Source organism: Hibiscus syriacus, unplaced genomic scaffold, assembly GCF_006381635.1.
Source record: "Hibiscus syriacus cultivar Baekdansim isolate YM2019G1 unplaced genomic scaffold, ASM638163v2 tig00117056_pilon, whole genome shotgun sequence".
Taxonomy (NCBI): domain Eukaryota; kingdom Viridiplantae; phylum Streptophyta; class Magnoliopsida; order Malvales; family Malvaceae; genus Hibiscus; species Hibiscus syriacus.
The window spans coordinates 6,155,145-6,168,642 of record NW_024063539.1 but is presented as its reverse complement, the minus strand read 5'-3'; the positions used below and the strand labels follow the sequence as shown (position 1 = coordinate 6,168,642).

The 13,498-nt window shown below is 32.2% G+C and overlaps 1 protein-coding gene and 2 non-coding genes across 3 annotated transcripts; all 3 read right to left on the bottom strand.

Annotated features, from left to right (window-relative positions):
* Positions 1 to 2,634: 2,634 nt before the first annotated feature.
* Positions 2,635 to 2,739, bottom strand: LOC120198662. The gene has a single exon (XR_005523385.1). It is a non-coding gene; the product is annotated as a small nucleolar RNA Z103 (small nucleolar RNA).
* A 94-nt stretch (positions 2,740 to 2,833) lies between these two features.
* On the bottom strand, positions 2,834 to 2,921 carry LOC120198663. The gene has a single exon (XR_005523386.1). It is a non-coding gene; the product is annotated as a small nucleolar RNA snoR116 (small nucleolar RNA).
* Positions 2,922 to 4,033: 1,112 nt separating this feature from the next.
* On the bottom strand, positions 4,034 to 7,288 carry LOC120198566 (metal tolerance protein 10-like). The gene is made up of 6 exons (XM_039199877.1): positions 7,089 to 7,288; positions 5,553 to 5,665; positions 5,128 to 5,373; positions 4,936 to 5,016; positions 4,598 to 4,828; positions 4,034 to 4,495 (listed from the first exon to the last, which is right to left on the bottom strand). Exons 2-6 carry the CDS (start codon positions 5,598 to 5,600, stop codon positions 4,151 to 4,153), a joined length of 951 nt encoding a protein of 316 aa, XP_039055808.1. The 5' UTR covers positions 5,601 to 5,665; positions 7,089 to 7,288; the 3' UTR covers positions 4,034 to 4,150.
* Between the last annotated feature and the right edge of the window lie 6,210 nt (positions 7,289 to 13,498).

Sequence of the window (13,498 nt, the reverse complement as noted above, 5' to 3'; positions counted from 1 at the left end):
TAATTCAAACGCGATTGTTCTTTTCATCATTTGCCAATTATCTTGATCTAACCAATGTGACGTAACGGCTAAAAAAGAATTTCCGGTATTATGAGGGGAACTCCAAACGTCACATGTAAGCGACACACCATAACAGTGTTCTTGGAATCCTAAAATCATTTTTTCCCTCGTCGTACGCCACATTTTTATAGCATCTCTTCTAAGGGTAGTACGACTTACTTGAGTATAGCGTGGTTGCATTAGTTGTTGAATTGTTATCGTGAAATCTTCATCATCAAAGTGGTCGAACGGCAATGCTTTTGTAATCACGAACTTTGTAAACGCTTCTCGTAATTTTTCGTTGTCGTAAACAAAAACACCACCTTGCGGTGTAAGATTCGATTGACTAGGATCCGATCTTGAGCGAAGTGCCTTGCATGATTTTGTCAAATGGTTCTTCAACGTTGTGTTTCCTTCCGATGCAAGAAACTTTAGACAAAGTTTACAACGCGCTCTCCTCGAGCCATTTGACATCTCACATAAATCGTAGTGATCCCAAATGTCTTTGTTTCGAGTGTGTTCGATCACTCTCACGACTTCAAGGTTTCCCCCGACGGAAGATTCAGCCGTGTTACTCATGATGAACAAAAAATTACAAAAGTAAGATTTGAGAGATGTTTAAGTGTTGTGTAATAAGATTTGAGAAATTTGTAATCAACCAAATACATCCCCAACCTATTTATACATGTTTAGGGTGGTAAAATGGTAATTTTTTAAAGAAAAAAACGGTCAAAAACGGTCACAAAACCCCCCCCAACGGTTATATTAACGGCTAGTTTTTTAAACCCAGACCGGTTTTTTTTCCGGATAAAAACCGGTTTTTTAACCGGTTTTTTTCAAACCGGTTTTTTATCCGGTAAAAAACCGGTCTAGGTTTTTTTCTCCAAACCGGTTAAAATAACCGGTTTAAAAAAAATCCGATCCGGTTAAAAAAAACCGGTTTTTTCCAAATCCGGTTTCGAATATTTTTTTCGTAAAATCGGATATTCGGATTTTTTGTGCACCCCTATTTCAAGCTATGCTCATCTTACCATTTCTCAACCTTTAATTGTTCAAATAGATGTATTAATTTATTTAATTAATTTAAAACAAAATTTCGATATATATTTGAATTATAATCAAAATTTATATGTATAATTCAGCCAGATAGATTTTATGAAATAAATTATAATCAAAAACAAAATTTGTATAGTACTTACAATTCAGCCAGATAGATTTTATGAAATCTGTTTCTCAATGTTTTGAATCTGGATTCTCCTACTTGTGTTTTTTTCTGCCATTGGATTTAGATACCCTTTTGAGAAATATGTCCGGATCTTTCGAATTTCAATTCCAGTTATCCAGTCGCGTGGAAGAATTTCCCTTTTCGAGGAGAAACTTTGATTTCCCACAACTTTTGATTTCTTTTTATTGGGTTTAAATTGTTGGAATTTGCACTTAGATTTAAGGACCCTTTTGATAATTCAATTTAGATCCCTCAAGCTCTGCTTGATTGCACAAGCCCAGTCTCTATTTATCATAGAAGATGGTTCTCTTGTGGTTAACATCTTTCCCCTCTAGAATATACTATACGTATAGGATTTTGAAATGGTCAAAAATGCATCAAAAAGTGTCAAGTGGTAATTGGTAGACATAATTGTATTGTGTAATTTAATGCATAAATAATTTTGCAGAAAGACGCGACACATGCATCACATAAGATTTTAAAATAGTCAAAAACACATTAGAAAGTGTCAAGTGGTAATTGGTAGAAATAATTTTATTGTATAATTTAATGCAAGAGTAATTTTATAGAAAATATTTAAAAATTTGCTAGATCCGTAAAATATTTTTAAACAATGCCTAACAAATAATTAATTTCTGTTAATGTGATATTTGTGTAAAAACACCCAGGATTTCAACAATGGAATTCACCCTAAAGACGCGAGAAATCTGGTCCAACTCTCTGAAGACGCCAAGAGAACCTAAACACTGCATGTAAACTTGTAACAATCACCCTATTTGGGGAATTAATCGCCTCACTGCATTAGTTTAGGAATAAACATTCCCACCTGCCTTATATGGGCACTTTTGCCCACTATGTTAACTCCTCCGTGTGGCTTTTATGAGTTTTAGGAAATTATTGTTGTCTTCTGCCTTTTATTTTGAATGGAAATGCAATTACTGTGTTTACCATTTTTGTCTATTTCGAACCATGAATAAGTACTAGTCCACTGTTATGTCTGTGGAGTGTTCACCCAATTTTTGTTTATTTCATGAGGTTACTTCTCTCAAATTATTGTGTTCAGTGCAACTAATAATTTTCTATTGTGCCTTTTATTAAGGTTGCTTAAGGGTCGCAGCATTCCTGGTAAAGTTTTATTGACCACAAGGTTGGAATCATCGGGCAGTTAAGGCTTACAGAAACAATAACAAAGAAGTTATTCTCAAAGTGACGACGGCAGAAGTAATGATATGGAAAAATACATGCAGGTGATATTGAGAGTGAATATATACTGTGTCGAATAGTTATTCTATTACTACATTACCAAAATAATTATTGTATCAATAGTGTGGCTTTTTAATTCTTCAAAAGTCACTAATATTGTTAACCAAAAAAATTTCGATATTATGGCTTGGAATCTATAAAGAATTAGAGAGAAAACAAATCGCACAGTATGTTCACCTTCGATCATCTGGGGAAATAATCATCACTTCCATCTTCTTTCATCTCCACATTAAATGGAGACATCAGAATGCATAAACGTTTCAAAATTTGTAGAATACATTAAAAAGAAAAACAATTTTCTTAAATAGGCTCAGATCTTTAACAGTGTATGTTTACATCAACGAGACCAAAAGCCCTCAGGGTTTGATGGTAAAATTTTCAGTCATCACAGCCTTAAAAAAATCATATCAACAAGAACTGAAACAAAAATATAAAAACGAATACATAGATTTATTTTGAATCAAGAAAAGATGATAACTCAGAAACTAATCCTTGGAATAATGAATCAGAGAAAGAAATATCCAAAGATGTAAAAATATAATTTATAACCAAACGTATGGGAAAAGATGGAGAAATAAAAATGCAAAGAAGAGAGGAGAACAGCAGCGAGTCGAGGCGAGTTCTGATGCAGAACACTTGAGGGATGCAAATTATAAATAGGGGAGGGAAGAGAAACCCTAACTACTCTTAGCAAGAAAATTACGTCCTTGCCCATAATCGGGAGAAAATCTAATTCAATCTCGATTCGAAAATTAATTTTTAAAATAAGAATAATTAATAATTATTTTTTATACAATTATAAATTAACGATTACAACTTTAATTGTACCTGAAATATTAATTAGGGATGGTAAATTAATTTTTTAAAAAGAATAATTAATAATTAATTTTTTTATACAATTATAAATTAATTATTACAACTTTAATTGTACCTGAAAGATTAATTAGGGATGGTAAATTATTTTTAAAAAAAGAATAATTAATAATTAATTTTTTATACAATTATAAATTAATTTTAACAACTTTAATTGCACCTGAAAGATTAATTATGGATGATCATGTGTCGGGTTGGATTTTTTATCCATTTAAACTCAACTGAAAAATTGAATACTTTTATCTGCATATGACTCAACTCGAGTATAAGAAGATTTTGTTCGATCCAAACTCGATCTGATTGTTTAATTCAAAATATGTACCCCACCTATATATATATATATATATATATATATATATTATAATTTTCAAAAAATAAATTATCAACTATATGTTCTTAAAATTAAATTGATTATAGTTGAGCTCGTTTTAATTACATTATTATAGTCAATTCATACATATAATTTCATATAATAACATTGCATGCCATATAGATTAATTGCACTAGTTAAACTTCTAAAAACTTTATGCATACTAATTTAATAAAACTTATTTATTAAATATAGTAAAAAAACTAGTAATTATGTAACAGACAAAGTAAAAAAGGAGATAAATCCATCCATGCGTAGTTAATGATAAGTAAAATTAGGCTTCATTCAAGACTACAAGGAGAACAGACACCAGTAGATGAACAAATATATGAACATGGTAAATCAGACCAGCATGCAAGCATCATGTCTAAGGTCAAGCGTCAGACCATGGTTTTATGTTCAGGCCGATGTGTAAACTCGAAATCGATATGCACGAAGGCTCGCTCGACTTCGGGTAGCTGCTCTAGCTTCTCCTGCAGTTTCTCACCAATGTTGTGTGCTTTGTTTAGCAGCATGTCTTCAGGCAACACAATGTCAACCTCCACAAAGTAATGAGAACCAAAAGTATATGCCCTAACTGTGTCAATATGTTGTATGTCTTCATGGTGGTTCCATATTAGATATGTCAATTTCGCTAGAAAATCGGGTGGGGCGGTTCTTCCGATTAGTGACCATACATTCTCGATCACAGTTCTTGCCCAAGTACTCATCGTGTATAATGCTATCTGCAATTATAGAATGAAAAGATGTAAATGATTAGCTTCTAAGCATATTTAATAGAATGAATGTCATTGAGATTTGAGAAGGGACTTCAAACTTGAACTCACGATGATAGCTCCGGTCGGATCAATCCACCATTTGAATTGGATAGCAAGAACAGCTGTTGCTAAACCAACCGAATTGGTAACAACATCGAAGAAATGATCTTGTGCGTAGGCTCTAACGATATCGTTTTTGAACTGCCGACAATAGATCATTAGGATGAACTTCACCACCGTGACGAAAACCATAATACCTATCATCCATTTCTCTTGATTGTGATGGATCTTGGGGTGAGACTGCATGTGTGTTAGAGCCACAAAAGGGACGAAATGAGTAAAAAGCGTTTTGGCCATACCAAAAAGACTTGATGCTAGCTAAGTTTAATTGAATCTAAGTAGCATACCTTAGCAATAAGTTCCCTGACAGACTCCAGCAATATTTGTAGGCCTAGAGTTGCCATTACTGAAGCAAAAACAATGATACCCTGGATTGTAAAGCTTTGTTAAACATGTCCATTTATTGTGAAGCTAAGATCATGTTTATGATGAACCACAAGTTTATATTGGAGTGAAGAGAAGAGAAATAATTAGCTTACGACGGGCTGCATTCGTTTCTTTCCGATTGGATAGTGATATTGATTGGGGGTTTTCATGGCATACGCTGTGAACCAAAGAATAAATCCTGAGAGAAGATCCAAGAGTGAATCTAAAGTTGATGCAATAACTGCCAAAGATCTGCTGGCGATAGATGCATAAACTTTGGCAGCAAAAAGCACCATGTTAGCAATGTTGGACACATTAATTGCCATCCTCTCACTCATTGCTAGTTGCTCCATTTCATCCTGAATACAGAATGGTGTTAATACAACATTTAAGGAAAAAATGAGAAGCAGTTCACAGTCTAGAATTTTGCTTAGTTCTATTTGTTGGGGGATTTGACTAATTGTCCAGCAGACGACACTTAGCAAAGTTCGGAGGAAAGAGTCGGAAAATCACTCAACAAAAACAGTAAACAGCCAACCTCCGTTAGGCTTCCAGGCAAAGAGCCAATCTCATTCATGGTTTCCATCTCATTAAATCCTGCAAGGAGCCTTTCTTGTTTTTTGTAGTACTCTGAAACCTTCCTCTGCTTCTCTGAAGTCAAAAGTGAAAGAAAGAGAATCCAAAAACAACCATAACATCATAAGAGATTATACTTCACATTATTTTGACACACTGACTAAACGATGAAACTATAACTTGTTATAGATACATAAGTATTATACATGGAAAACAACACAAGGGAACAATGAAACTGGAGCTAATAGCATCTTACAGGTACTGACCATATTTGTCAATATGTACCGATAAAATGAAGTCGTACCTGTAGCATACCACTTCGATTTTATAACATCAAAGAAAATCTTGTGACCCTTTTTATTTCATAGCATCATAGAAAGTCCCATAGCTAGTGTCTACTCATAACTTTGTTTATAATTAATTCCATGTTTAAGAAAATCAATTTACGCCTTAGAAATCCTCCCCAAACACTATAATTAAAGCTTGGAGTGTCTTTTTAGGGGCTGAATTAACAAGAAAAGTGCACCCAATAATGATCTTTCGTATATATGAGTGACACAATGGACAAAACACTTCCAGCTTTTTAGCAGATAGTCTGCTATTGCTTAGTTAAATAAAAACAACAATGGCCCCTCAGCAGAAGAAGGCAAAAAAGTTTACAATGAAATCCATCGACTTTAGACAATGCCCTTTTAAATATTAGACACTTTATGAATAGATAATGAACATGACGACAAATAAGCTCACTAAACCTACTTTTGCCAAACATGGCCAAACTTTTAGACACAATCTAGTAGGATTCCACATTTCCACTAACTAATCAAGGAAAGAATTGCCTGGATCATGAGTATACCAGAATTAAAGCTGAAACAAATGTCTATTACCAACTTAAAGATGCAACGTTTACCCAGGCATTAAACACAAATGATTCCCAGAAAGCAAAACATTATTTCTCAGATATTTAGTCAAACATCATACTGGCAATCAAAACCGTACATGAGAGGAATATTTAACTTTTATGCTACAGTAAAACTTTCCTATTATTGATTCAGCTTTATAGTAAAGTTTTTTTCAGTAAATGAATTCAAGTATCGTTTTGTACATGAAACTAGTCATCAAAATAGTTTTCTCCCCAGTGAACCAGTTGAAACGATTAAAGAAGAGAAAAAGAAAATCTCTCAGCTATTCCATAAACCAGTTTTAGTCTCCTAGAAAACTCCATAAAATCTTACGTATTCATAACTCATTTTTGTCCAAACAATGTTCTCGTTTTTCCTCCTAAAAGGAAAACAAAAGTAGAAAACTGGACTCAACCGACTTTTTCATGATAAGAGTGGAAAATTATTCAGTATTCAGATTCTTCATTTTTTGAAGCATTCAGATATGAAGTTTCACCGATTACATTAACTGATTAGCATTAACATATCCTGCCTGAGAAAATAGAAATCTGCAAAACAGAAAAAGGGAAGTAGAAACTGAAGGTGGAACCAAAACTTACTAGGGGTTCAAAGGAGACGAGAAAGAGAATCGTGATCGGAGTTTAGGCGTTGCTGCTGGGGAAGGCGGAACTTGTCGAGGTTGAGACGCCAAGAAGACGATGAGGTTCCTTGTTGATGAGGGAGAAGTTGTGTGTCGTAATCGTCAACGTTGATGCTGCCATTGTCACTCTCGTTGCGCTCCATTGTTTGTTGCCTTGTATTACCAGCACAACATAACTCATGAAACCGGTCCTTGTTATATAGTACTAACACGCAAAGACATCCCCTACTCAGTATTTTTTTATTGGATAAATTATATATTTAGTACCTAAACTATCAGTTTTATTCTGTTTTAATGTCTAAACTTTCATTTTCTTAAAAATCATATCTAATGTTTAGTTTTTATTTCATTTTAGTATCCAGTCGTTAAAAACTTAACGAACGAGCTGACGTGGCATAGTTCTGGTGCACAGACTACCAATCTGAATGGTGGACCACAAGAGAATGACGAGTCGACCATGGAGATCGTAGGATGAAGAAATCAAAGAGTTCATCGTCAATTTGAGGAGATTGAGGCATTTCCCGGTGAAATGGAAGCCGAAATCGCGTTCAGGGGGTCGAAAAGGTATAGGCTGGAAAGTTTGGGCTTAATCGACCGACGGATGAGACATCTGTAAACGGGTAGCCGACGAACTCGTCTGTTAAGTTTTTAACGCTAGGATACTAAAATGAAATAAACACTAAATATTAGATATGATTTTGGAAAAAACGAAAGTTTAAATATTAAAATAGACTAAAATTGATAGTTTATGTATTAAATGCGTAGTTTATCCTTTTTATTTTACCCTAAACTGGCATCTCTTTGTGGATTTTGTGTTTTCTGTCGCCCGAGATTATGGTCACATTGCTAAATTTCTTTGGATGAAATCAATGAACAGTTGTTTTAGTGATTCGAGATATTAATTTTTTTAAATAAGGTCATAGTTTGAATTTTAGCATTTATAGATGGAACAAATTAGGATGGATGAGAGTTCTATAATGAAATTTTGTAAAACTTAATATAAATTAGTCAGTCGATAAATCAAATACCGATGATTATTTAGAAGAAAAATATTCTTTCGATGATGTTAAATTCTTCAATAAAAGTTATAGTTAAAAGAGGAAAATAATTACAAAAAAATAGATTCCGATAATAAATTTATATAAAATAAGATTATAATTAATAAATAAAATAAATATTGATGGTAGTAATAGAAATATATTATAAAATATTATTTTTAATAATTTTGAAAGACTTTTAATATTTAAATCTAGATTAAAATAAAAAAAATTAAGATATTAAAGTTTAAAATTGAAAACTATATGTTAAGAAGGCCGTAATTATGTTAGTAAAGTTGAGGCCTTAAGTTCTTTAAGTTCATAATTTTGAGTTTTACTACGCGTAGGTTTTATTTAGAATTATTCTGATTTCTAATCTATTTATTTATGTATTAAAATGATTAATTTCAATTGTAATTGCATAAATATATTCATCGTAATTATAGTTTCGTCTATACATTATAATAATCAGTTTTTATTATAATTATATGAATATCTTAATTATAATTGTAACTAAACAAAAACAACATTTAACTTATAGAAATGAAAATGAGTGGCAATTTGGGGAATTCATAGGGGACCATTTGTAAAGGTGTGGTATGAAATTGCACAGTATTCATACCCTCTCCTTTTCCTGGCTGTTCATATCCGAGAGGGTTCCTCTTCTCAAAATCTATCAATTTTATCTATTTATTGATATTGATTTTATTTCATAAATTTCAGTTTACTCATTTCTGGTTTATGATTGAAATTCTGATATTTGTGTATTTAAATTCATTCAATAAATTTAAAGTTTAAATTATATAATAAAATTCTATTTGTACTAATTTAATAACATAGTAATTGAGATAACAAGTTGTTTATGAGTCATATTGATATAATCATCTTCGGATATTATATCCATGATGAAATGAGAAAATTTAAATTATGATGTTCGCAGATGATATAAATTTTATTTTTAATATTTTATATAAATTTTTATTAAAATAATAATAATAAATTTTGAGATATCAACTAAGCAGGTCCCTTTCTAAATGGTGGTTCCGCCCATGATTGGAATGTTAAATTAATTAAAGTTGAATTAATGATCCCTTGAAGATAATATCTCTTTTTATAAAAAGCAACGCTTTTATGTGCAAGGGATAGAATAATGGATAATGTACATTTTGTTATCAGTTGGACACATGGTCATGTCATTAGGCTATCTTTTTAGAAAGTTAATACAACTTCTTGTACGAATTGAATAAGTTTATTTATAAATTTACTGATAAATATCTTTAAAAGCTTCCATAAAAAATATATATGGAGAATTATGACTTACACGCATGAACAAGAACTGATGGGTTGTTATAGATTGGATTTTGTACAGAAGAATATCGAAGAAAAAATAAGTTTTAGAAGAAGAATTGAGAGAGATTACATAAAGAAGTTTTCATCATTCATTTCATAAGGAAATTTTTACAATCAACTCTAGTATTATTTAGTTACATGAGCCATAGAATTCCTGTCAGCTGTCCAAGTTTTATAATAACTAACTAACAGAATGATTCTTCTCTTTCTTTTCTTTCTCAGGTACTGGGCCTTCGTGTAATACCCCCGACCCGGATACGAGTCCGAGGTGTCACATTGACTTTTCAAACCTTGACTCTTGACAAAATTCAAAGAAAAATTAAAGCTTTAATTAAAGTAAAAGCAGTTTATTTACATAACTTGACCACAATAACTAAAATTAATCAGAGCATATTGACTCAATCCTTTAGTACATGCCAATTATATTCATAATAACTAAAATCATTTAAATCATCTATTTTCTGATCTGGAATTTGTAAGGGAGATGCTGACCTGTCTTGCTCTCTTAGCTTTTCTTTTAACTTTCCAGAACCTGCGTGTGAAACACTCACACGCTAAGTCGATGACTTAGTGAGGCAAATAAAAATTATAATGCACTTAATAACATTTAACCATGCATGCATGTTTCATTCTATCATGCTATACTAAATCACCTTATTTCATCATAGCATACAAAATCATATCAGATTACCTAACAAAATATACCTACATACACATAAAGCATCATCAACAGTTTATCTTTTAATCACATACTTTTATACTTAAACCCCTTAATCAAACAATATATACATACACAAGATCATATCATTTCTACAACATTTATCATATCACAAACATATATTTGTTATTATCTCCTGATTAGCCCATGGACATATGTGAGAACTATAGGTATGTGAGTCTATAGAGGTTGTGCACTAATGCTGTCACCACAGCTCGTATAATTGCACCGAAGTGCCGCGTAGAATTTGCACCGTAGTGCCATATAAGATTGTCCATAAGGACCACATATAAATTCCTTAAGAACCATATACATATACCAAAGATCAAGTAAGTGTCTCAAAAGACCTCATACATGCTCCAAAGAATACATAAACGTCCCGAAGGACCACGTAGAAAATTCCTTAAGAATCATATACATATGCTAAGGACCAAATATGTGTCGCAAAGGACCTCATAGATGTTCCATAGGATACCTATATGTCTCGAAGGACCGCGTAGACCCTCGACTCTTGGCATGCCAACTATACCCCAAAGCTCTCAAGACACATAACATGGGCATTAATATTTAAGTTAACATACATTCACATATACACATAGTCTCATAGTTCTTTCACATAGCTCATTGTCATATAAATCACATATCACATATACATATAGACACATGATTCACTTACGCGTAGAACATTTTCATATGATTCACATATCACAAAGCTTATCACATATAATTGTATTCTTTTCCATATAATCACATAATCATATAATGTTTCATATGACATATACTTTCTCTTTCATATATCTCATGTCAAGTAACATATCTTGTAATCATGTTACTTATAATCATATAACTTCTACTCATACGGTTCAACATCATTAAACTTAGTTCACTTTTTCATATTATCATACATTTATATAACCTTATATCTCCTATCAATAACCTATGAACTTACTCATATACTTATATATACTCTTTAATATAATTTGCATAGCAATACTCTATAATTGTATCATATAATGAGTTTACCTAAGTATTCCTTTATAAAGTTTATACTACAAGTTCAAATAGTCTCATTCTATCCTATACATAGTTTCTACTTATCATATCTCACTTCCCCTTTCACTCACATAAATAATCTATATATTAGTTTTATCTATTTATTTAATTCAATTTCCCATGACTTCTATAATACTCTTTCATAAAGTTTTGTAATTCTTCACTTTATAATTCATAAATTGTAGTTTCCTTTAAGTATATAAATCTTCCCTATAAAACTTATGTATCATTACTTATGTTTATGCCCTCAAATTTATACTATCCTCGTAGAGTCTCTTAACCTTTCTCATGTAATCACTTATACCATATAATATGACTTATACTTGGTTATCTTATATTCATATATATATGTCAATGATTCATTAACTTATAGCTTATTTCACATATTCATTTCAGTCTTTATCATACAACTTATTTCATGTTATTCTATTATTACATAATAGTGTTTTACACAAATCATATAATATATATAAAACATATCAATATCTTTAGTCATGCATACATACAATTAATGTAATACATATAATCACATATAATCATAACAAACACATAATCATGTTCATGACTTCATGCATATTACTCTAGGAAATGGACTCATCGCAAGTCTTATTTCCATTAAACACTACATGTTACTAGTATACACTCACCTGGCCTCACTAGTCAATACAAATCTCTTATCTTTCCCTTTTATCGATCTTACTTGACAATGATTCCGGAACTCGTTCAGGCTCTGAATCTACATAATTATGCATTTTCAAGACAATTATTAGATACCTACATATTGTAATTCGATACTAACAACTTAAACGAACTTAATAAACCAATATTATTTTCTTCCTTTAGGGGGAATCGGTTCCCTCCTGTGGGGGTATCAGTTCCCCCATGACATTCTGTAAATTCTAGTTCGTTTGAGGGGGTATCGGTTCCCCTTCAATGGGTATCGATTCCCCTAGCCCAGAAATCACATGATGAGCTCGAAAATCACTTCATTTTCAGCTCAACACTTCATATTTCACTACCTTTAATATTCCTAACTTTCATATACATACTTAAACTAATTAATTTTCATTCAATACCTCTTTAACTTAAAAATTCACTCCTCCACATATCATTCAAGAATCATACCAAATTTTCTATATGTTCTAAATCCAATTCTATCACTCCAAATCTCTTAATTTAACCATTGACAAGTCAAATTCAACTTCACAATATATTAACTCCCTCTATTTCAATAATTCACTTAAAAACTCTTCACATTTAATCCTTCATAACTCATTCATTTTGGAGTTTCAACATGCTTTAATCTCTAAATAATCTTTCTTAACACCCCAAGAATCAAAACTAAGTTTAAAACTCAAGAATTAACCAGTTGAAATTAAACTTACCTTTTCCATGGAGCTTACGGGAAGAGAAGAAGAAGAAGGTTGAACTAAAGTCTCCAGACTTTTCTATTTTTTTCATCTCTTTCCACGTGTCATCTCCTATATAAAGGAAAAATAAAAATCTTTCTTATGGAATTACCATTATACCCTTCAAACTTTCCAAAAATTACCATTTAATCTAACACTGAAATTTTTCTATTTAAATCCTTGAACTTTTAACTTGTTTCGAAACCGAGCATATAGTTTCCAAAATTTGCAATTTAGTCACTGACCCTGATTTGGGATGTTACACTTCGTGTTTGGGCTGCTCCATCACTCCATTATCCTTCCATAACTGCTCCTCTGTTTTGGTAAGTTTCCCTGTGCATCTCACGTGATTTAATTCCCAATCCCTATCTTCAATCCCTAACCCTCGATCTCTATTTCCCAATTATTCCTCACTGCTTCCTCGTCTCTCTTCTTCGATGCTTCCTCGTCCCTCTTCTTCTCCAACCATAACAATACCCACCCCTCGAGACGAGCCTTGTCCCCAAGGATCGAACGTTGGAAACTGGCCCTTGAGAGTTCCATAATCCTCCCAAGTATCATTTTCTTCAGTCAGATTCTCCCAACGAACCAAAAGTTGAGTCACAAGTTTACCCTTTCAATTTATGATTCGTCTTGCCATAATCTTCAAGGGTTTGATTTGTAATCCTCTGTCTTTATCTACTGTAGGAGGTTCAGTGACAGCAATCAATGAATCACCGATGAACTTCTTCAAAAGGCTCACATGGAAGACTGGATGCAAGCGAGAGGATTATGGTAAGTCTAATCGATAAGCGACTTTTCC

What these genes read in the sequence shown, in the direction of transcription:
- LOC120198566 (XM_039199877.1), bottom strand. Translation starts at nt 5,600, where the DNA reads ATGGAAACCATGAATGAGATTGGCTCTTTGCCTGGAAGCCTAACGGAG. An exon ending in AGAAACGAATGCAGCCCGTC is followed by an intron (nt 5,017 to 5,127) that starts GTAAGCTAATTA and finishes TTTACAATCCAG; the next exon opens with GGTATCATTGTTTTTGCTTC. An exon ending in TCAGGGAACTTATTGCTAAG is followed by an intron (nt 4,829 to 4,935) that starts GTATGCTACTTA and finishes ACACACATGCAG; the next exon opens with TCTCACCCCAAGATCCATCA.